This window comes from Falco biarmicus, chromosome 8, assembly GCF_023638135.1.
Source record: "Falco biarmicus isolate bFalBia1 chromosome 8, bFalBia1.pri, whole genome shotgun sequence".
Classification (NCBI taxonomy): domain Eukaryota; kingdom Metazoa; phylum Chordata; class Aves; order Falconiformes; family Falconidae; genus Falco; species Falco biarmicus.
In genome coordinates, this window is record NC_079295.1 from 59620427 (window position 1) to 59642707 (window position 22281).

Here is a 22281-nt window from a genome sequence, read left to right on the forward strand (position 1 = left end):
GATTTATTTGGATGGTGATTCTGGTAGCGCAGGCAGCTGGCCCCAGCAATCCCTCCTGGGGTCCCAGCCCTTCCCGCTGCCCTCCATGGCTGGACGCTGTGGGGGCTTCAGCTGAGCATCCCACCGTGGCCATGGCCCATGCATCACGCGTCTTGGGGCAAGTGGGGAGGGTAGTGCCAGCAGCTCAGGGAATACCACGCTTAGGACCCTGCACACTCCAGGGCTTCCCAGCTTTTTCCTGGAGCTGCTGAGCTGGGAGGGGCTGAGCCTGCGGCTCCCCATAAACCTGGCAGCTTAGCCCACGTCCCGGGCAGATGTTGGGACTCTGCCTTGGAGCAGAGGGTGGGAAAAGGAGAGGGCGGCTCTTCCCGGGAGAGTGAGGAGGAGAGCTCGGCACCACTGGGCTTGAACTTTAGCACCCTCTTCTGCAGGACTTTAAAGAAAGGGATCATATCCTGAGCGAGCTATCTGGATAGCTGGGCGGGCAGAGGGCTGGAGCCGAGGAGAATCCAGCTACTTTCTCTGGTGAGGTTTTTATGGGGTTCTTCATAAAGAAATAACGCCAGTGCGAAAACGCCAGGAAGCCAGGAAGTGTTTCTAGTGCTCGGGACGCTTGGTGAGCAGCTCTGGGGCTGCCGTTAATCACTGCGAGGAGCCCGTCCTGCCGTGCAGATGTGTTTGATTGGAGCGGCGCGAGGGTTATTTTCTTTTGACTGAAGGCAACCCAGCCCCGGCAGATTAAGTTCTTTGTGTGCACACGAGTGTGCCTTCATGGGAGCTGCTCCTGCAAAACTGGCTGCAGGGGTTTTGGGGGCCATCCCCTAGGTTGGGGGGCTCACCCGGAGGAGGGGGAGACCCTGTTTCCGTGGCTCTGAGACGATGCCGGGACAGTAGCTCCCTTTGCAGGCAGCGCAGCGTGCTCGGGATGGCCGTTTATGCCCTCACGGGCTTCTCGCTCGTCAGCCTGCTCAGCTTTGGCTATTTATCCTGGGACTGGATGAAGCCCAGTTTGGTGGCTGATGTGGCCACGAACCCCATGGAGAAATCGCTGCCTCCTGCATTCGCCAGGCCACCCCACATCATCTTCATTCTGACTGATGACCAGGGCTACCATGACGTCGGGTATCACGGCTCAGATATCCAGACGCCAACGCTGGACAGGCTGGCAGCGGAGGGTGTTAAGCTGGAGAACTACTACATCCAGCCCATCTGCACCCCGTCCCGGAGCCAGCTGATAACCGGCAGGTAAGCCAGTGCCTGCCCACTCACGTCCCCCCTTCTGTCCCTTCCTCAGCTCTGTGGGGCTTAACCCCCAGATTGCTGCTAGACAGATGCCCCTGTGTATTGGCAGATGGTGGAGATCCTCCAGAGAAAAGCATCTTGCTGCCTTTCTCTAGAAGGCTTCCCGGGTAAACGGTTGATTTTTGCATGGAATAAATAGCGGCACATGGCAAGGCCAAAAATGCGGATGCCATTGGGTAACATACATTTCTTTGGGGTAAGGTGGTCTCTGGCCATGAGGTCCTTTAGTTCTGGGCAAGGAGCTGTCCTGTGCTTCTGTTACACTGGCCCTTGGGCTTTGCTGCTGGGCTGTGAGGTCAAAGGATGATCCTCCCCTGCATCTATGAGTCCTTTAGACCGTGCTCTTCCTGATTGCGTGTTCGGTGCTGCACTGGCCAGGGCAAGCTGGATGCTGGTCTGGCACCCTCTCCCATGTGGCACAGTCAGGTCTCCCCTTATTCTGGGCCCTTCTGCCTCCTGGGACAGATGGGGCTTTCCCTGGAGCAGTGCTGGGAGCTCAGCACTCAACGTAGGAGGCAGATCTCATCAGATTGTCCTCTTCTGAGGAGTGGTCCCCAGGGAGGTCCCTGGATGTGGTACCTAATGCCTGGGTGTGGTGGAGCCCACCAGGGTCCAGGCAAAAGCCCCTCTTCCCTCCTGATGGCTCTAGAGGGGTCCCAGGAATCTTAGGGGTACACAAAGCAAGGGGGGACAGGGGTGCACAGGCACCCAGGTGGGGCACTGCAAACCCACAGGGATTGCTGTGCAACTCTTGCTTGTGCTGCCCAGCCCTGACGGAGCCCAGCCACCTCCCCTGGGCTGGCAGGAGTGGGGATGGCTGCTGGTGGCATCCTGCGAGAGCAGACCAGTGTGCTTTTGACATGTCTGCTGAGCCCCCTCTTTTTTTTTGCATCTGCTTTTGGTACTTTTGGGTGGATGAGGAGCTCCCTGTCCCTGCCGCAGAGCTTGCTCCATGGGGTTGGGTCAGGTGACACGGAGATCTGCATGCATGTGGGGTCTCCAGCACATAAAGTGCCATCGCATTCCCACCCAGCACAGCTTCTCATTGCCGTTGATTCCTCCTGACTCTTCCCTGGCAGGTACCAGATCCACACGGGGCTGCAGCACTCCATTATCCGCCCTCGGCAGCCCAACTGCCTGCCCCTCGACCAGGTCACCCTGCCACAGAAGCTGCAGGAAGCCGGTTACTCCACACACATGGTAGGCAAGTGGCACCTTGGCTTCTACAAGAAGGAGTGCCTGCCCACCCGTCGGGGCTTTGACACCTTCCTGGGCTCCCTGACGGGCAATGTGGACTACTACACCTACGACAACTGCGACGGGCCGGGTGTCTGTGGCTATGACCTGCACGAAGGCGAGGACGTGGCTTGGGACCAGAGTGGGAAGTACTCCACCTTCCTCTATGCTCAGCGTGTCAGCAAGATCCTGGCATCCCACAGCCCCAAGGAGCCCATCTTCATCTATGTGGCCTTCCAAGCAGTCCACACACCTCTGCAGTCACCCAAGGAGTACATCTACCGCTACCGCTCCATGGGCAACGTCGCTCGCCGCAAGTATGCTGCCATGGTGACATGCATGGACGAGGCGGTGAAGAACATCACCTGGGCCCTCAAGAAGTACGGTTATTACGACAACAGCGTGATCGTATTCTCCACTGACAACGGCGGGCAAACCTTCTCCGGGGGAAGCAACTGGCCACTACGGGGCCGTAAAGGGACGTACTGGGAAGGAGGAGTCCGTGGCATTGGTTTTGTCCACAGTCCCCTGATCAAGCGCAAGCGTCGGACTAGCTGGGCACTGGTTCACATCACGGACTGGTACCCAACTCTGGTCAGCCTGGCCAGGGGCAACCTGAGCAACGTCCCAGGCTTGGATGGCTACAACGTCTGGCCTGCCATCAGTGAGGGCAAGGAGTCACCGCGAACTGAAATCCTGCACAACATCGACCCCCTGTATAACCATGCCAAGTACGGCTCCTTGGAGGACGGCTTTGGTATATGGAACACGGCCGTGCAAGCCTCCATCCGTGTTGGGGAGTGGAAGCTTCTTACTGGTGACCCGGGATACAGTGACTGGATCCCACCGCAGACCCTGACCAATTTCCCAGGGAGCTGGTGGAACCTGGAACGTCTCACCGATGGCCTGAGGAAGTCCCTGTGGCTCTTCAACATCACCGCTGACCCCTACGAGCGCTATGACCTCTCGGACCAGCGCCCAGATGTGGTCAGGACCCTCCTGATGAGGTTGGTGCACTACAACCGAACGGCCATCCCGGTGCGGTACCCTGCGGAGAACCCCCGGGCTCATCCAGACTTCAACGGTGGTGCCTGGGGACCTTGGGCCAGCGAGGATGATGTGGAGGAGTGGGGAGGTGGTGGGGAGCCCCTGAAAAGTAGGAACAAAAAGAAGAAGTGCAAGATCTGCAAGCTGCGCTCTTTCTTCCGCAAGCTGAACACCAGGCTCATGTCCAACCGCATCTGACAAGAGAATCCCCCAGCACTGACCCAGCCTGGCCAGGGTGGAGCTCCAGACGGCAGTGCCGTGGGATGGGAGTGTGGAAGAGGGATGGACAGGGAGATGGCCAGCACTCTCTTGCTTTCTCTTGCTCCGGTGTTCACTCCAGAATCCTTCTCCTCTCTGGCTGGACCGGTGGCTACAGGGAGGTGGTCCCAGTGGGCAAGGAAAGGCAGTGTGGGCTCAGCCGTGCTGCTTGGTGGTGGTGCACAAGTCTGCTGAGCTGGGATGGCCCATGCACAGCCCCTTCTGGAAAGAGAGGCCCTTTTCTCAAGGACTCTGCAGGCATTTGCAAGCTTTGAGTGTTGGCCAGTGCAGCGGCAGAGGAAGCGCGGGACCCTGGGGTGGTGATGCAGAGGGGCTGGCCAGCCTCAGTGGCTCTGCCTGCAGGTTGTCCCTCCTCATTTCCCTGTATATACATGCTCCTGACTTTCGGCCTGCTGCCAGGCAGCTGTCTTCTTTGCCTTTGCTCTGGGAACTTGAGGGCCTCCCCCAAACCCAAGACCGTGGCGTTTCCCTATTTTACTTCTTTGTGGAAGGATGGGTTCCTGACCTTGGGTGTCAGACCTGAGACTGCCATGGCTGGACTCAGGTTGCTGCTACAGGGGCCTCATGTGGAGCCATGGCTTCTCCTCTCCACTGGCTTGGGGGGCCGGGAGCAGCCCTGGTGAGGAACTATGGCTTATGGAGAAGTGGTTGGGTGCACTCAGAGGACAGATATTGTTCTACAGACCCACATTTGGGACGCAGGTTTGATCCAAGCTCTGGTGGACTTCATGTGGGTCAGCCACCCAGCAGATCCTTTCCTCCATAGTTCTGCCTGGCCAGACCTCCCATGTGCATGGCTGTAGGCACCCACGTTCCTCTCCATGCGTTCTATGCATCCACCCACCCCCCACCCCCCAACTGCTCCTTCCCAGTGCTGGGGCTGTCCCCGTCCCCACATCCCTGCTGCTGAACCTGGGGCGGTAGGAAGATCTCAAGAAGGTCTCTGCAGAAGCTGATGTTCTGCTCTGTTGCTGCAGGACTTCGAAGCTGGGGAGGGGGGGTTACGGGAACGACTCTCACCTGCCAGCGCCACACCATGTCCCCTCGCTGCAGATGGGCACCGCTCTCCCACCAGCATGCAAGTAGCAGGGGGAACCAACTCCCCATCATCCACCTACCATGGGGAGCCAGCCCATGAGATTGCTGGGGGCCAGGCAGCTTGGGAGCCGGGGCAGCCAGCAAAGCGCCATGCCCCCGTGCCTTCGGCGGGGTGTGAGCGTGCGTACTTGTGCTCAGAGGAGAGCTGGCGAGGATGAAAGAGGGTAAATAGCTTTAAAAGCATTTTGGATGCATGGTGCATTTCCATTTACACAATGTGTTTTACATTTCTCCCCACAGGTTTCTCTTGGTGCAGCGTGTGTAGGCGAAGGCCCTGCTGTGAATTTTGAAAATAGTTATTTTTGTCTCTGGAAAATGAGGCCCGTTAGGACTTGTCAGCTCTTGGATGAGCAGTGTGGGCTTTCTTTTTTTTTTTTTTTTTTTCTCCCTCTCTCTCTCTCTCTCCCTTGCAAAATAACATTCATTTAAAATCTGTCATTGAAAGATGTGACAATTGGCAGCGTGCACACTGAATACCTTTCAGTGTGCTTTCAAGCCCTGTGTGTGAGAAAGGGACGGGGACGGGAAGAGAATGCAATGACACATTTGTGTATTTTTTTCTTCTTACTCTTAGCTGGATTATTTGGGGGAATTGGGATTTTCTATAGAAACAAAGGAAAAAAAAAAAGCTGACAGCAAGGCAGAATAGAGGAGGCCTCTTGCTGTAGAGGTGGGAAGGAGTTTGCAAAGCCAGACCGTGGCAGTGTGTGCATTGGTCCCAGCTGCTCTGCGTACGCCCATCACCGTACTGTCCCATCGGCCCCATGCAGCCCTACAGGCATGTCCCCGGCAGTGGCATCAAGGACAGGTTTCAGAGGGGCACCCAGCTCCTCCATCAGCTCCATCTCTATCCCCGACTCCCTTAGCACATTGCTCCATGGGGACCAGCCCACAGGCGAGCCCCAGAAGCGTGCTGCACATCCTCGAACTACCTCAACCGGCCAGCTTGATTCCTCGGGATGCGTGCCACCAACGTGCCTGTCGGCAGCGGGGCTGCGGCACCGGCTGCCGTTTGGCAAAGCCAACTGGTTGCTGAATATAAAGCAATGCTTTGCTGATAGAAGAGGAGGCTGCTGCAAGCAGAGAAGGAGCCAGAGGAGGGCAGGGGATGATGGCTGTGGGGGGCTCAGGCATGAGTCATGGCAAAGGGAGAACCGGTGTTGGAGGGAGCGGGAGAGCGGGGCTGGCCATGGGGCGGCAACAAGGCTTGGGAAACAGCTTTCATTTCCATATTTATATAAACACATCCAAGTTTAGTCCTTCTTTTATTTTTTTTTCCTTCAAAAATGGAAATTTCCATGAAAACATGTTTGATTTTTCTCCCTTCATTTTTACTAATAGCCCCATGATAAGGTTCATCTGGTCTTGCTTCATTTCCAGTTTCTGATGTGCTGGGATGATGCCGGGTTCACGCAGTCAGCCTAGCCATAGCGTTGGATCTTCATTCTTCCTTTTTTTAATTATAAAATGTTGCATTCTGAATTTTTACAAAAGAAACAGTTGAAGGAAAGCCTCTGAAAACAGAGAGGAAAAGTAGGCAGTAGCATCTCCAGGTGTTTGGAAAGTGCAGAGCCTTGGCTGGGAAGGTGGTGGCTGCTGCATGAGCTCCCCATCCCACCACTGTTCATTAATGGTCTCTGTGGGGAAAAATGCAGTGATGTGCCAAAATCCCATGTTTTCACACAGTTCAAGCCCCTTGGGAGTGCCTGTGTGCTCTGGCTGCCAAGGGGTTAGTGCAGCTGGTGAGATGCTCAGGTGGTGGTGGAGCTCCCTTGCCCAGCCCTGATGCTGCACCCAGGAGACGTGTGCACAGACAGGCTGAGCGCTCCCCTCCTTCCCAACCACCCTTCGAAGAGCTGTGTGAGCCCAAGGCTGCTGCAGATCCTGGGCAGGAGCTGGGTGCAGGAGGGATGGGGCAGGGGGATGCATCTGGGACCAGGCGGGGCTCTGGGCTGGGGGGATGTGAGAGCGGGGTGGGATAGCAGGGCAGTGTCTGCCTCTGCTCCATCGGGATGGACTGGCTGCCTCCACCCTGCCGGCTGCAGAGAATCCAGATGGGGATGGGATGGGGATAAGAATGCGGGTGGGATGGAGTTGGTGTGGGATGGAGGCAGGGGTAGGATGTGTATGGGGATGGGGATGTGTATGGGGATGGGGATGGGATGGCTCAGGCAGGTTTGAGGGTACCTTGGAGCCTCTCCAGCCCCACAGCATCTTCCACCCGAGAGAAGGAAGGGAAGCTCAGCAGCAGGAAAGGGGATGGACATCTCAGCAAACTGCCATGGTAGGAGGGTGGTAGGACACCCTGAGCACCTCATGCTGCGGAAGGGTGCTGTGGATCAGGGGCTGTATCTCGTGCCCGGCAGTCGTGTCCTTTTTCCTTCCAGGCGTCCCAGGATGTGCAGTTCTGCAAAGGTTTCTCCTTACCCAGAGCCACTGCGTGGTGGCCCAGGGGAGCTGCGTGGCACGCACTGGACATCCCCAAGTATCCACAGCCATGTCACAGGAGAGTCCCTGCCCACGGGCCCTGGTGGTGGGAAGAGGGTGGCCCTGGGGACAACCTGACCCAGCCAAAAGCAGTTTCATGTGGCCACAGGAGCGAGCGCTGGGGCTCGCAGGGACAGGGCACATTTGCAAACACAACCCTAAATGTAAATCAGCTCTCCTTACCATGGTATTTATAATCTTTTTCTAAAAATAACCCCAAATTCAGCTTCCCAGAGGACAGCAACTGAGCATCCCCCAGACCCCAGCTTGAGTGTGAAACTCTCCCAGTAATTTTGGGATCTGTGCAATATGTTATTTGCAGCCCCACTGGTTTTGCGTACAAGGCACTGCTGCAGGCTCCCTGAGGCCCATGCAAGCCCTGTCCCCTGTGAGGAGGGGGGACCTGCTGCAGCCCCCTGGGGACACTCTGGTCCTCCCTGAGCCCCGTGGGGCAGCTGCCCACCCCGTGCATCTGGGGTTTGGCATCAGACCTCGGGTGCCCATCCTGGGGCAGTCCCATTCTGGGATGCAGAAACTAAATATCTGTAGGTAGAGCTGGAACAGCACGGGGAGAGCAGGATATATTTCTGAAGAGGCAGCCCAGTGATGGAGAGGAGCTGCAGGGGATGGACGTCTCCATCAGGCGGCCAGACCCGAGCACGGCAGCGGGAGAGGAGCTTGGCTCTCCAAAGCCCTGCAGGAGCAAACCTTGGGGTGGCTGGGAACAGAGACACCAGCCAAGAAGAGACATCCGAAGAGGATCCAGAGGTCTCTGGGAGAGGGCTGGGACTACTCCCCTCCCTGGGTGCTGGTGGGAACCACCCCCCAGCCCGGAGAGGGAAGATCCCACCCAGAGCTCCTGCTCCCCTTGGGTTGTCCCCAGGCACTGGGGAGTGGAGCCACACAGCAATTCTTGCTTGGGAAAACATCATCGGCAAAGCAGAGCGTGTTCAGCACTCAGAAGCCTGACACCCCCTCACCCTCAGACAGGGAAAAATGCTGAGGAAAAGAGGAAAAAAAATGAACAGAGAGGAGAGCGGGAAGGGAGAAACCCTTCCTGGAGAGCCGCTGCCTCGGGAAGGAGGCAGGGTCCCTGTGGGGGGCTTTGACATCACCCCCTGCCCCAGGCGAGGGGTTCGGGGCACGGCGGTCAAGGCTGCAGCAGAGTTCCTGGGGGGAAGGAGGGGATGGATCCCTCGTCCCTACGGGAGCATGCCGAGTCACGTGTGGGGGGCTGAACACACATGCCAGCGTGGGGGTGGGCGCGGGAAGTTGGGGCAGGTCACATTGTGGGCACACGTAAGTTAGCACAGGCAGGAGTGAGGCGGGGGTTCATGTCTGCCCACGGGTGTCCCTGGGTCCCTGGTGTGGGGGGCTCTTCCTCTCGCTCTTCAGCTCTGAGGGGCTGCGGGGGGCTGGCAGGAAAAAGCTGAAGGAGGAGAGCACTCCCCCGAGCATCCGGCTGCACCAGCCCCCCCAGCAGCCCCCCGCCTCCTGGCATGGCCCCCAGGGTGGCAAATGAAACCCCTTTTCACATGGGAGCGGGATGGAGAGGAGATGTGCACGGGCAGGGAGGCGTTTCGGGGACTATCATATCCCCAGGGCAAAGATCGCACACGTTTATCACTCTCACCCGTGAGGGTGCCCGTTGTGCTCTGCCCACGTGGTGGCAGGTGGCATGGCCAGGGGCTGTCACCCCTTGGGGACCATGGCCCCATCCTCGTGCCCCATCTGTGTGGGAATCAGGTCCCTGCTCTGCCACCAGCGCCACAGGGTCCCCTCCGGCACAGCCACGCAGGAGCGGGAGGCTGGATGTGGGGATGCAAGGTGGGGATGAAGGTGGGTAATGGTGCAATTAATGGAAAAGCCATTAGACCTTTCTCCTCCTCCCCCTCTTCTTCCTCACTCCGCCACTTGCTGTCCTCCTCCACTTCCACCTCCTTTCTTCTCTCTCTCTCTGCTCCTCCTTCTCTCTCTCCTCTCAAAGATTTCTCCCTATTTTTGTCTGGTTAGAGCCTTTTCTTTTCCTTTTAACCCTTCCATGGCATCCTGAAAAGGAACTCAACCCATCTCAGCTGCCAAGGGCAATGCCCTCCCAGCCAGCAGTGGGAGTCCCTTCTCCAGGGGTGCTGGGGACTCCTGCTGCTGCAAAATCATCCAGAAACAGGACAAAAGCTTGGAAGAAAGCTCTTTGGTGGGGTCAGAAGGTGGAAAGCTGCAAGGGACAGTGTAGATGGTGGAGAGGGGACTGGGTCCCCGATGGGTGCTGCCTGGGGTGCTGGCAGCAATGCGGGCTCAGAGGGAAACCTCACCCGTGAGGTCTTGGACCTTGTTACTCCACTTTTATTGCCCTTTTTTTGCTTCCTTATGTTAAATGCAGCAGAGAGGAGACTCAGCAGCAGAAAGCCTGAGGAGGAGGAGGAGGGGGCTGACCTTCCGCCTCCCCCAACTCTGAAATCCCCTGCTTGTCCGCCCAGCTTGGGCACAGCAGGGAAATGCCAGCCCTCGACAGAGCCTTTTTGCTTCCGCTTTAGCTGTGCTTTCGGTCAAGATGCTTGCCCCATGGTGGGGGTGGACCCTGGGGACCCGCTCCCTGGAAAGCCCTGGGGCCTGTGGGGAGAGCCAGCAGCGAAGTGGGGAGCGGGGAGCAGCTCCGCAGCACAGCCAGCCCTCCCTGCAGAGTGATCGGGGCCAGCCCCCCGCGGGGGCCTGGCTGATGGCAGGCCAGTCTGGGGACCTGGGGACCTGCCATGGTTTCTCCAGCTTCCTCTGACACACTTCTGCTCCATCTGCTTCTACCTGCCTGGACCCACTGCAGCATGTCCCCCGTCCCGCAGCCCCCAGGCCCCAGAGGGATGCCACTGCAGGCACCAGCAGGGCCTGTATTTTGGGAGGGGTGAAGGCAGTTGCCGGGGCAACAGCATCCTGCTGCAACATGGAAACCACAGTTTCCATGGAAACCTTTTTTGCCCCAATTATTCCACCACTGCCATGTCCTTTAATTTGCCTTTAATATTTGCATTTTAACCTTCCCCCACCCCTGCAGCAGGCAGGTGACCCCTGGGCAGCCCCCAGGGCTGGGTCCCCAGCAGGGCCCTGGTCCCCACCGGCAGGCGGGGGTTTGGGAAGCAGTTGCCCCGGCAACAGAAACAGGGCGTTTCTGGCAGCGGTGGTCACCATGGGGACGGGGATGCTGACGAAGGCTTGTGAAGCTGAGAAGACAAATTGCCCTCATCATTATCTCCGGGCTTGTCAATCAAACATATTCCCTTATTTACCTCGGCGAGGAGAGAGCCCCGGGAGCACACGGAGAGGGAGGGAGTGAGAGGAGAGCTGCTTGCCCCAAACTCCGCACTGGGGAGGGAGCATTTCCAGCCCCTCGGGATGGCCACCATCACCTGCAATCGCTTCACCGAGGAGTACCAGCTCTTTGAAGAACTGGGCAAGTAAGTTGAAGACAGGGCTGGGATGCTTGGAGTGGGGCTGTGCACCGGCTGGGGAAGACCCTCAGCAATGCCGGGAAGCACTGGAGATGGGACGAGGCAGGCACGGAGTGGTGAGGGGGACTCGGGTTAGGGTGGGGGCTGCCAGCCCCAGCCCTGCCTGCTCCCTCCCTTCCCAAGTTCGGGTGGCTGGTGATGCGTGCTTGGCCAGGGGCTCAGGTCATCCCAGGGGGCTGGAGCTGCCCGGGGAGGGGGCGGCTGCCCCTCTTACGGAAAAGCCACTCCCGAAAGACGATGCTGCTGGCTCCCCCAGGAACTTCTCCAGCTGGGAGGAGGGACGGGACAGCTGAGGAGGAAAGCCAAAGCAGCGGGTGCCCCTCACATTTCTTTAGGGAATTTCTCCATGTGGATTCACCGGGGTTTGGCTAGTCCTGCAGGAGTCCCAGCCTGCCTGGCAGCCTCCAGAGAATCCCGGTGGCTCTTGGTCAGACCCAGGGTGTCTCCCTTCCCTGCCCCTGTCCCAGTATGAGTGCCCCCCGGGCAAGACACAGCCCTGCCTGACCCAGCTCTCCTGCCAGGGAGGGCTCAGCTCGGTAGGTCCGGGTGTCATCGCGTGTGCCTGGGTTAAGGTGCATATGTGTGTGCATGTGTGTGCAAACAGAAATGCCTGTGCACAGCCGGGCGAACCTGGGGGGCACTGAGCACCCCAGGGTGGAGCAGGAGATTTCAGGTCCTCTGTGCAGGGCAGAGGGATGCTCCAGGTCTCACTGAGCGTGTGGCTGTAAAACGGGTGCAGGAGCGAGGAGGCGTATGCCTGTGTTGTGGTTTCTGTGCCTTTTTTCGGAACTGGTGTGTAAATCTGGGGCGTGCAGCAGTGCTGCCCTCAGAGCATCTTGACGGCGTGGTGGCAGGCTCGGGGTGCCTGTGCCAGGTGGCTGGTGCCTGTGCTTCAGCTGGGCAGCTGTGTCCGTCCGTAGGCATGGGCTCCAGCCCTGCAGCCCTGCATCGCCGGGGCGCAGGGCAGCCTGCACGTAGATGTGCACCCGCATGCACGTGGGTGTGCGAAACGGGGGCGAGGGAGAAGGGGAGAGGACAAAGATGGAGAAATCGAGAGGCTGAAGCAGGGGAGGACATTGTGCCAGGCTGAATGTTGTTAATATTCCCCAGGCAAATGGGGGCACCGGGTTGCTGCTACAAAGTGCAGCTCCTTGGAGATGAGCAGAGCCCTGGTCCCAGGACATGCACGCCCGTCCCCTCGGCGTCGGGCTGGCTGCGAGGGGCTGGCAGGGAGCAGTGGGTCGGGGAGCAGGTCCCCGAGGCAGGGACAGTTCCAGTTGGCACTGTGGACAGGGTGATGGGGAGCTGGTGGGGTTTGGGACCTGCTTTTTCCAGAGGTTTCTTGGCTGTTCTGGGCTCTGAGGCTCTGTGGTTATGGCAGGGGGTGGGCAGGGAGTGGGCAGGAGAGGCAGTGGCTGCTGGGTGGCTGCTGGGCCCTGGCTGGGCAGACACGGCTGCGGGGACGTGGAGGGGAGCTGGCAGGCCAGGCACAATAGGGGGGAACCAGGAGGGCTCTTGGAGGCATTTGGGGTGCAGTGCTTTGCTAGGTGGGTGCTGACACAGAGGGTGAGCACCCAGGCTCAGGGGCTGCCCATGCTGCCAGGCACCATGGTGTAAAACCACCTCGACAGATGCATTTTTAGACAATGACGAATAAAGGAACAAATCTGGCGCAGTGGCTTGCTGGCCCCCTGCGAGCATCACACCCTGGTCCACTGAGCCTCCCAGGGTGATGCAGGGGCAGTGAGGTGAGGCTGGCAGCTTGGGGCAGCACATCCAGCTTGGGGCACCCCGCAGCTTTCCCCTCGGTGCTGGGGGGCAGGCACCACTGCAGCGCTGAGGCGTGTTCCCAGGTTGGAGGTTTCACCGGGCTGGTCAAGGCGCCATGGAGCTGGTTGGGGATTTTCCACTGGGATGGCTTCCAGCATATCCCGGCATATTCAAAAATCAGCAGTTTCCCATGGGGAAATTTCCACTTCATGGGCTTAGAGGGGTAAATCAGGACGAAGCGCCACACCTCTGCTCTGCTGCAGCAGCCGTTTGCAGTGGGAAGCGGTGTTTCTCCTCTGGCGAGATGCTCCCGGTGCCGGTTGGGGTGGGGGTGTCCTGGCAGGGGTGAGGCAGGGTGGGCAGCATGGCATTCCCCCACCCAGACCCCGAAGGGGAGCAGCGTCCTGCAGGGACTCAGAGCAGAAAGGGTCTGTCTTGAGTTTGCTGTCCCCAAGGCACTGGGATGTTCTGCTGGGGGGACACATGGGGTGCCCACGAGCCTGGCTGGCGGAGTTGCTGGGTGCCAGGCTGCTGCGCCCACTGTGTTGCTTTGCCATCTCCTTGGCTGACACCCATGCTGACATCCAGGCAAGCTGGGGGTTTAAGGTGCCATACACCTAATGGTAACACTACAATGGGGCTTCATGGGGGGCAGAGATGGGGAGGGGGGTCTGCAGAGCCTGCCTTATGGGGCACGAGCCCTTGGAGCATCCCTACACCTCCAAGACTTGGGATGGACATGTGTCCCAAGCAGGGGACATGGAGCTGGGGAAAACCTGCTCCCACGGCAGCCTCGGCAAAGCTGAGCAAGTGAGGGGCTGCTCTGATCCCCCCCGCTGCACCTTTCTTGCAGGAGGGGACCAAGGCAAGGGCAGGGAGCAGCATGGAGGGGGACAGGGAGAGGATCCTGCCCACGGCCCCCTGGAGTAGGACAAACATGAAGTGCAGCTCCACTGGTGCCTCCAAATCCGCCCCCACAGCAGGTTCAGGGAGAGGCTGGAGACAATTACCGTGCCGAGCGGCACAATCAGCCCCTCTGCTCCCTGAGCTGCAGGAGAGGGGTTTTATTAGAAAGGAAAAAAAATAAATATATAGAGGAACAAAAAATCCCCAGCCCACACTCTTCTCTCTAGAAAGGAGATAAAATGCCTCGGAGGAGGTGGAGGTGTTGAAGAGAGGGAGGGCAGCAGCAGCGCAGCCGGGCGCTGGCAGGGAAGGTGTGAAGAAGGGAGAAGTGGAGCATCCCGGTGGCAGAGCCTTTGCTGGGGCTGGTGGGGGGAGGCCGTGGGGACAAGGCTTGGGGTCATGCCTGGCCCGGGGGACCCAAGGAACAGGGGCTGCAGGGCTGGAGGGACAGGGCTGGCTGCTGGGCTGCGGGTCTGGCATCACCCTGAAACGGCAGCCGTCGGGGGGGCAGGTACACGGTCCCTACCCATGGCCCTGCGGGTAATGTACCAGCTAACACTGGGACATGCTGCCATGGCTGGGATGAATGCCACATCTCCAAGCCAGGCAGAGACGGGGGCCTGCAGCTGCCACTGGCGCTTGGGTTGGCCCCATCCAAAGAGCCAGCGCCCCGGCAGGGAAGGGACCCACACCACTGCCCACGGCCAGGGAACAGGACACATCTCCTTCTAAAGGGGTTTCTTGCACCAAGATGGAGCTGAGCCCCCTGCCTGGCCAAGTGCCCTGCGCTGCCTGCACTGCCCTGTCAGACCCTGGTGCAGGCAGGGGTGTCTGGGTTTGTGGTGAAGGAGATGCTGGATTTATATGGAGCCAAGAGGGGATTTTTTCCCCCAGGCTGGGAAGACCACACATGGGAAGCAAAGGAGCAGCCTGGCATGGAGAGCAGAGCCGGTTGCTGTGTAATGCCCAGCAGGGTCAAACACCCAATGTGGGGGGTTCCCAGCCAGTGCAGACCCCCTGAAGGACTCGACTGGGACTGCGATGGGACTATGGCAAGCATGCTGTACGCTGGTGTCCTGCACCCACACCCAGTGCCTTGTGTGTCCCCCTGCTCTGGGCTCATCGGGTCTTGCCTGTGCTTCATGGAGCCCAAACAAACATTTGATTTCTGTTACAAAGGTCCAGAGGAGCCAAAAGCCACAAATGCAGCCAGAGGTGTGAAACCCTGCACTCTGCCTGTGCAGCACATCCCGTCTCCAGCTGCTGCATCCCGCTTCCCACAGCTCCCCCTTCACTGCTGTTCAGTTTAGCTTGAATAAATGGATGACTGAGTGGCTGTGGGCACTGGGACCAGGAGTGGCTGGGAGTCTCCAGGCACCATGGGTCGGGGACACCTACGTCCCTCCAACCCCATGGAGGTCCCACAGCAAAACCCTGTGGCTGGGACAGAAACTCCGAGCTGGGGTGGTAGGCGTGGGGGCTTTCCTGCTCTCCAGGCTCACTGCTGCAGGCTCTCCTGGCACTGCAAAAGCAGCATATGTGTCTTTAGGAAAAAAAAAGGAAAGATGGGTCACAGGGACTCACAGAAGCCCCCAGAGCCTGGGCAGTGCAGGGTTCCTGGCAGGATGGGGAGAGTGGCACCATGGGGCTGGCAATGGCTCTGGTCTCCCCCACTTATGGCGAGATGGACACAAAGCATTTTGCCCCTCCTTTCCCATTAATCTACCCCAGACTACAGGAACATTAACAGCTCAGCTCTTCAGCAGCCAGGATTAAATGGCAGGACAGGGAGGCTGGGAAGCACCGGGATGCTGTTCCCCAGCTCCTGCCTGGCACGTGCCGCGAGCACTGCTCTGCACGGCGGTGCTTGGCATGTGGGCGGCTGGCTCCGCTGGGGCTCCAGCCTCATCCCTCTGCACCCTGCCGCTTGCCTGCTCTCCTAAAGATCACATGCAAACCCAAATTGCCTGTCTCCACCTGCCCCCACCAGTTAAATCAATTATCCGTGGCTGCTCGCCAGCCTGTGGCCTTTTATTCCTCGGCAGGGAGTGGGAGCGGGGCGACGGGGAGCGGGGGGAAGGTGGGGCAGGAGGTGGGATTGCTTTTGATAGTTGTTATTTTAGCAATTGGAAGGGTTTGGCAGAAAAGGGAACCTGGTAAAAGGTTGTGCTCAGCAGGGCTGGAGTGCGTGTGTGTGTGCAATGCCGCAGCTCCTGGCATCGCGCCGGTGCACTTTCAGTGCAATGAGTTGGCAGGGCTCAGGGTATGGGGTACGGGGGCAGAGGGGCTGCTTTGGAGCATCTCAAGCATCATTTCCCTGCCAGGTCCCAGGAGACCCTTGCACGTTGGCTCACATGTGTGCAAGCTGCAGCAGCATCAGTTCCCCACCCAGCCTTGCTCCAGTCCTTGCTTGTAGGGTCCCCTGGGCTCTCCCTGCCTGTGTGACAGTTTTGCAGCTTGGGGGGAACACCTTGCACCACTCACCTGCACCCATGGCTGGTGCTCGCACCCACTTCTGCAAAGTGCTGCTGTGATTGCAAGGTCTAGAGCATGCGAAGCCACACACACAGACTGAAGTGAAGCGGCCAAGTGCTGCATGGCGGCTGCAGCCATCCTGGTGCCCCTTGGGAGCCAATACCCTTGGTAAATCACTGCCCCTTCTCTCCCAGGGATAGGTAGGGCAGAGCCTGGGAGGGAGAGGACGAAAGGCGCACGATGGCTGGAGTGTCCCAGGGGAGCCGAAAGCGGCAAATTCTACATTCATCCCTAGGTGTACCTGTGCCTGCCCTCGTCATTCCCCAAGGGCAGCAGTGTAGTGAAGCCAGCTGAGAGCCCTCGGTGTTTTCTCCAAGCCCCTTCCAGCACCCATCCCTGTGTCTGCCCCCGTGACTGTGGCTGCCCCTCGCCCCACAGGCACATCAGGGCTAAGCCGTGTCCTTGCCCGTGCTGAGCCCTTCATCTCTCCCTCTGGCTTCTTGTCTTCCCAGAGGTGCTTTCTCCATCGTCCGGAGATGCGTGAAGGTGTTGGCAGGACAAGAGTATGCGGCCAAGATCATCAACACCAAGAAGCTGTCTGCTCGAGGTAGGCGCTGGGGGTGTTTTTGGGGAGGCAGGAGGTGAGCAGGGTTTGCGGAGCAGGGTTTGCAGAGCAGGGAATTTGTCCCCTCTTCACAGTACCAGAATGATGCCTTTGATGTGCAGCGAGGTAGGGGGTGTTTGATGTGCAGGGGGGGACCCTTTATCCCACCCTGTCCCCACTGCAGGACACACTGAGCTCCTTGATGGATGGGGTGAACATCCTGCGGAGGTGTCTTGGTGGCTGATCACTGCATCCCACCCGATCACAGGGATGCACCCACATCCAGCTGTGCCAGGGCTCTGTGGGACTCCCAAACCCCAACCCGCCTGGGGAGCTGTAGGACCTCATTTCTTTCACTGAGACACCCCCTCCACCCTGCATGCCATGTTACAGCAAAGTGATGGTTACAGCCTTGCAGCAAGTCAAGCTGCCGCCAGCCTCAGGCGATGTTTCCTTACTTGTGTACCTACATCAATAAAATGGGAAGGTCCTTCAAGTGGGGGTATGATTTCATTTCTCCCTGGAGATGGACACTCACCCCTTGCTGCTGTCCAATTAATTGCTCTGATGGAGCATGTTGGCTGCTTTGCTGCTGGAAGAGGCGCTGGCAGATCTGTCCTGGCTGCTCCTCGCTTGGGGCAAGGCTGAGCTGGGCCAGCACAGAAAAGTTTCAGCCAGCCCTTGCCCAAAGGCAGGGACCCCTCTGTCCCCAGGCATCTGGCAGAGGGGCTGTGATGAGGAGGATGGAGAGGATGGGACAGCAGCTGCTGTGACCCTGGCTCCAGCTCCTCCTGGCTGGATGTGTCGGGGAGTGCAGGATGGGTGCTGGGAGCGAGTGCCCTGCCAGGAGGTTTTAACTAAATCCCTCCCTCAGTTTCTCTCCCTGATGCCACTGCTCACCTCTGGAGGCAAAACTGAAATGCAGAAAATGGTGACAAAATCCTTCCTGACCTCAAATTAAACCAGTGCTTTGCAATCTCCCTCCCGCAGTGCTGCGAAAGCAGCACAGCGCTGATGCTGAGCACCCCCCAGCTCCTCCCAGCACCGGCCCCTGCCCCTCTTCAGAGATGCAGACCATTCCCTTCCTCTGAGGCCGAAGGCTCCCAGCCCAGGGCAGCCAGCCGGGCTCCGGGCAGAGTGTGTGGTCCTGGCCTCGGCACTTGGCTCCTGCCTGCGTGCCCAGCTGGCACCGGGGTGGGCAGCAAACGCCCCCGGGTTTGCAGGGCTGCCTGGAGGAGCAGATTGAGCCACCTTCCCTCTATTCCCTCCTGCCTCTGCTCGCCTGGTCCAGCAGTTTGCCCCTCTCCAGCCTCTTCTGGGCTTTGTGCTGTCTCTGCAGTGGCTCTGTGTCCATCTGTCCCTTGGAGAGATCTCGCCGGGGTTATTTTCACTGCTCTGGCAGCTGGATTCACCAGCTGCTTTTGCTAATGGTCTTGAAACCCCCATTTCTGCAATGCTAGCATGGGGGATGGTGCTTCCCCAGGCTGGGAGCAATCCCTAAAGGTGTCTCACCGCGACGTGCCACTGGCTGTGTCATACACAAAAGGCAGGAGGGCAGGTGTGCAGGGAGGAGAGGCGTGGGGAGAAGGTGAGAGGAGCTGTAAAACATCCCCAGCCATGATCTCTTCAGACAACCTCTTTCAGCAGGGGAGAAACGGGAGTTTTTGGAGGGGAAATGTGTTTTGGGTCCAGGCAGCAACTGGATTTGTGGGGTAGGAGAGGGGCTGCAGCTGAGGCTCACTGCCCCCAGCAGCACTTCGCTGCGTGGTGGATGTGCCATGCCATGTAGGTGGCAGGATGCCCTGACCCACGGCAGCTGCCCCCCAAGTTCAACAGGGTCCACGTGCCTGAGGGACATCCCCCTGTCCCTTTATCCTGTCCATCTGTCCCTCTGTCCCTCTGCCCCACTGCTCTGGCACAGCCATCCCACCCACATGCAAAGCCCTTGCAAGCCCTGTCCTAGAGATTTGTGCAAGCAGGGGGGTCCCCTACCAGCCTGCAGCCCCATGCAGGGGTTGTATCTGTGTGATGCTCAGAAGAAACGGCAGACCCGGAGATCCTGCCCTGGGCTGTGGCCCTGCTCCCAGCCTGTCCTTGCTGTGCATTCACTGCAGGGAAGCTCTGCCCGAGTAGGACCCATGCAGACTCGCAAAGAGCAAAGCCCCCGGAGCACAGGCTGCCTTCGCTCCCTGGGTGGCATTCAGGCAGCTCTTCCCCTTGCAGTTTGCAGCTGAGACCGTGACTCCAAGGGGAGCGATGGCCAGGCTTCCCCAGGGTTTTTCCTACCAGGGGTTCAAACGCTGGGGCATGCCAAGGGGAAGAGACTGGGTTACCAGGAGCTGCATCCCCAGGTGCTGCAGCCTGGCAGGCACAGCAGCCTCTGCACCCACACAGCTTCGCCCTTCGATGGCCAGCTGGATGTGTCGGTGTTCGCTCTGCCGGGGCATCGCTGCTAGCAACTGCCCGGGGGTCCCTGGGCAGGGGTCCCTGACCCTCACCCCATAGGGATAAGCACCTTTCCCAGCCCCTCCTGGGTACCACTGGGTCTCCAGTGCTGTCCCGTTCCCCTTTGGAGTGGCGTTATCTCTGCCCCCCCCCTTTAAACTCCCTGATCCATTTTACATTTTGCTTGGTTTTCACTGGTCTCCCACCCCCTCCCTGTGCTGTTTGTGTTTTATCAAACCTCACCAGCCTCCTGGCACTCCCCGCCAAGCTGCCTGTGCCGGGCTTTGCCTTCGCAGGCGTTTTGGTGGTGACAGATTGCGAGGGTACAAAGAGGGGGGCAGTGGCTGGGGGGGCTGCACGGTGCTGCTGCTGCTGCAACTTAGCCAGGGAGCTGGAGTGGAGCTGAGTTGTGTTGAGGAAGGGATGGGGCAACCTCCTGCTCCCCACCAGCAGCCACACTTGCCCCTGTGCAGCCGCAGGCTCAGCTGGCAGCAGCGTGCAGGCACACAGAGCGGTGCCGGGACCTGCTCCATACTCAGGGTTGCATTTGCTGCCCTTGCCTGTGATCTCTGGGCTCTTCTAAGCAAGCAAAGGAGCTTTACTGGACACCAGCAATGCTGGGCTTCCCCATGGGACATGTGGCCCCAGCTTCCAGGCTGCAGATGGGGAAACTGAGGCAGAGAGTGACAATCAGTGACTCACCTAAGATCACTGTCAGGCAGGAGCAGCAGAGGAGGCAGAAAGCAGCTCCCTTGTTCCCCAGAGAAGTGCTTGCCCCATTGGTCATACTGTCCCTCCATGCCATCCCTGTCCTTCACCCCACAATGGATTTTTGTTGTGAAAAGGAACAGGCTAAACCCCAGCCTTTCCTTGTCACCTCCTCCCACCCCGGGAAGGTTGTCTCCCATTAGGGGAAATGCTGTGGGGACCTGAACAAGGCCACTAAGGCTGTTCCAGCCTTTGGCTCACAGACCCCAGCACAGGCTGATAAAGTCACCACAAGTCCTCGGGCAACTTGCCCATGCCGAGCCCCATGGTTGCTGGATGGGGTGTATTGAGCCCTGGGGAAGGCTCCAGCCCCTGCAGGGATGGAGCTGTGTCACCTTCACGTCTCAGTGGTTGGAGACACCCAAGTTTGGTTTGATGCAGAGTGAGACTCTGGGGTGTGAACCTGCAAGGTAACAGCGGTAGTGCTGAGAGACGAGCAGCCCTAATTACATCATCGCTTCTCCTGGCTGCTGGGTTCCTGCTAGCATGAGATGCCTCCAGACAAGGCACCTCCATGTGTGGTGACTGGGTCAGGTATAAGGAGGGAGAGAAGTGCAGAGGCAGGGAAAAAGAAACAAAATGATTTGGAAATTCATTCTGGGCTGCCCCAGGGTGGAGGCTTTTTTGGCTCAGCTCAACTTGCTTTGCCCAGGGCTCTGTTGTCTCACATCCCCAAGCCTGATGAAAGCCAGGGAGATGGACCTGTGCTGCCTGTTTGGAGACAGGCACCAGAGAAAAGCAAATTTTCAGAGCCAGGGGGTTTCAATGTGGGAGAGCAAGGACCTGATATGAAATGGCTGAGGATGGAGAGGGGGAGCGAAGCGGATAACCCCATTTCAGCTTGACATCTCTCACTGATCAGCTCTATCTTCAGTCGTTCAAATTGTACCGTGTGGGGCCAGAAGTGTCCTTGCTGATTGCCTGTGCTTGGCTGAATAAGAGAAAACAGAACAGGTGCTGCCGGCAGTGTTTTCAGGCAGCCCAGGTATTCAGGAGGTGATCGGGAGTTGTTGGGAAAGAGGAGGGTGAGGGATCATCCAAAGCCCAGGACTGCCCACAGCATCAGTACCTGGAGGCTTGTCTGGGGGCCACATCCATGCTGGGATACTGTCCATCAGGCCCCGATGCTGAACATGTCCCCAAACCCATTATTGTTTAGTTATAAAGGATGGGTTTGCTTCTCGCCGGCTGCTCCATGCCCCCCAGGCTTCCTGTGCTGGCAGCTCCTCCAAGAGAGCATGGCAGGAGCTGAGAGCGGTTTATTTGCTTCCCCAGACCCTAATTTAGGGCTGTTGCCTCTTTCAGATCACCAGAAGCTGGAACGAGAAGCCCGGATCTGCCGCCTCCTGAAGCACCCCAACATTGGTAAGCGCACCCTGCTCTCCCGCCGTGTGCCTGGCAAGGAGCCGGGCAAATCTGCCGGTGCTGCATGCCCGGCTCCGCTGCCCACCTGCCTCCCGTGCCCCCGCCCTGGCTGGGAGTCCTCACCAATAATTCAGCCCTATTTGCAACAGGGCTGTTTGTCCTTCCCTCGCACTCCAGCCACCATCCCAGAGATGGGGAAGGGGCTCGGTGGAAGCCTGCCCCGTTGACCTGCAGAGCTGTCCCTCCCCTTCCTCACAGGAGACAGCATCTTCAAACGAGGTCATGGGAAGAAGGGCCTCCACCAAGCACGGGGGGACTGAAGTAGGTCCTAACTAACCCACTTGGCCATAGCTCCCTCCGGGAGAAGCAGGGCCCCAGTAGGCTGCAGGGGACTATTTTTACTCCTGTCCCCCCCTCGGGTGCTGTATTCCTCTGCATGCTCCAAAAAGCGGCTACAGCTCCGAGCAGCAGCAGCAGCGCCGGGCGTGTAGGAGGAGCGATGGCGGGGGGAAGCGAAGACTTTCCCACCGATCGTCCATCTGAGAGTAGCCTCCTTCGGAAAAGCTGTTTCAGGAAAACTCCTGAGCCCCTGCAAAAGACAAAAATAGGCCAGAAGGAGAGAGAGAGAGGGGAGGGGAAAAAACTGCAGTAAAAAAATCCCAAACCCCAGCCTTGAGAGTGATGCTGATGCAGGCTCTTGGTCTCTGGTCCGGCAGCGGAGACAGGGATGAACCCCCTCTCCCCTCCACTGCACCCCAGTATGTGCCGACTCAGATGGGATCCTGCAGCTTTTGGAATGTGTTTGGGGATAGGACAGGAGCTCTGCAGCCCTCACATCCCGCAGCCCGGAGCTGGAAGGTTTCGCCTTTGGCTGAGCTCCTTCCTGGCCCTGTCACTACTCCTGGTGACCTGGATCCTGCTGCAGCAGATCCAGGGAGCCGAACCCTGGGGCCGCTGGGACCAGCCCTGCGGCTCCTGCCCCATAAATATTTCAGTTCA

General features: G+C 58.8%; 2 protein-coding genes across 5 annotated transcripts in view; both read left to right on the forward strand.

Moving 5' to 3' along the window:
* The first annotated feature begins 336 nt into the window (after window positions 1-336).
* On the forward strand, window positions 337-6171 carry ARSI (arylsulfatase family member I). The gene is made up of 2 exons (XM_056350524.1): window positions 337-1245; window positions 2382-6171. Exons 1-2 carry the CDS (start codon window positions 926-928, stop codon window positions 3781-3783), a joined length of 1722 nt encoding a protein of 573 aa, XP_056206499.1. The 5' UTR covers window positions 337-925; the 3' UTR covers window positions 3784-6171.
* Window positions 6172-10626: 4455 nt separating this feature from the next.
* The window catches only part of CAMK2A (calcium/calmodulin dependent protein kinase II alpha), a 36865-nt gene continuing 25210 nt past the window's right edge, over window positions 10627-22281 (forward strand). For all 4 annotated transcript variants that reach the window (XM_056350525.1, XM_056350527.1, XM_056350528.1 and 1 more), the window contains exons 1-3: window positions 10627-10895; window positions 16613-16707; window positions 21223-21282. In XM_056350525.1, coding sequence (XP_056206500.1) covers window positions 10834-10895; window positions 16613-16707; window positions 21223-21282 — 217 coding nt within the window. In that variant the 5' untranslated portion in view covers window positions 10627-10833. The remainder of the gene's footprint in view (window positions 10896-16612; window positions 16708-21222; window positions 21283-22281) is intronic.

Coding starts and splice junctions, on each gene's coding strand:
- ARSI (XM_056350524.1), top strand. CDS start 926: ATGGCCGTTTATGCCCTCACGGGCTTCTCGCTCGTCAGCCTGCTCAGC. Junction 1,246..2,381: donor AGCCAGCTGATAACCGGCAG/GTAAGCCAGTGC, acceptor CTTCCCTGGCAG/GTACCAGATCCACACGGGGC.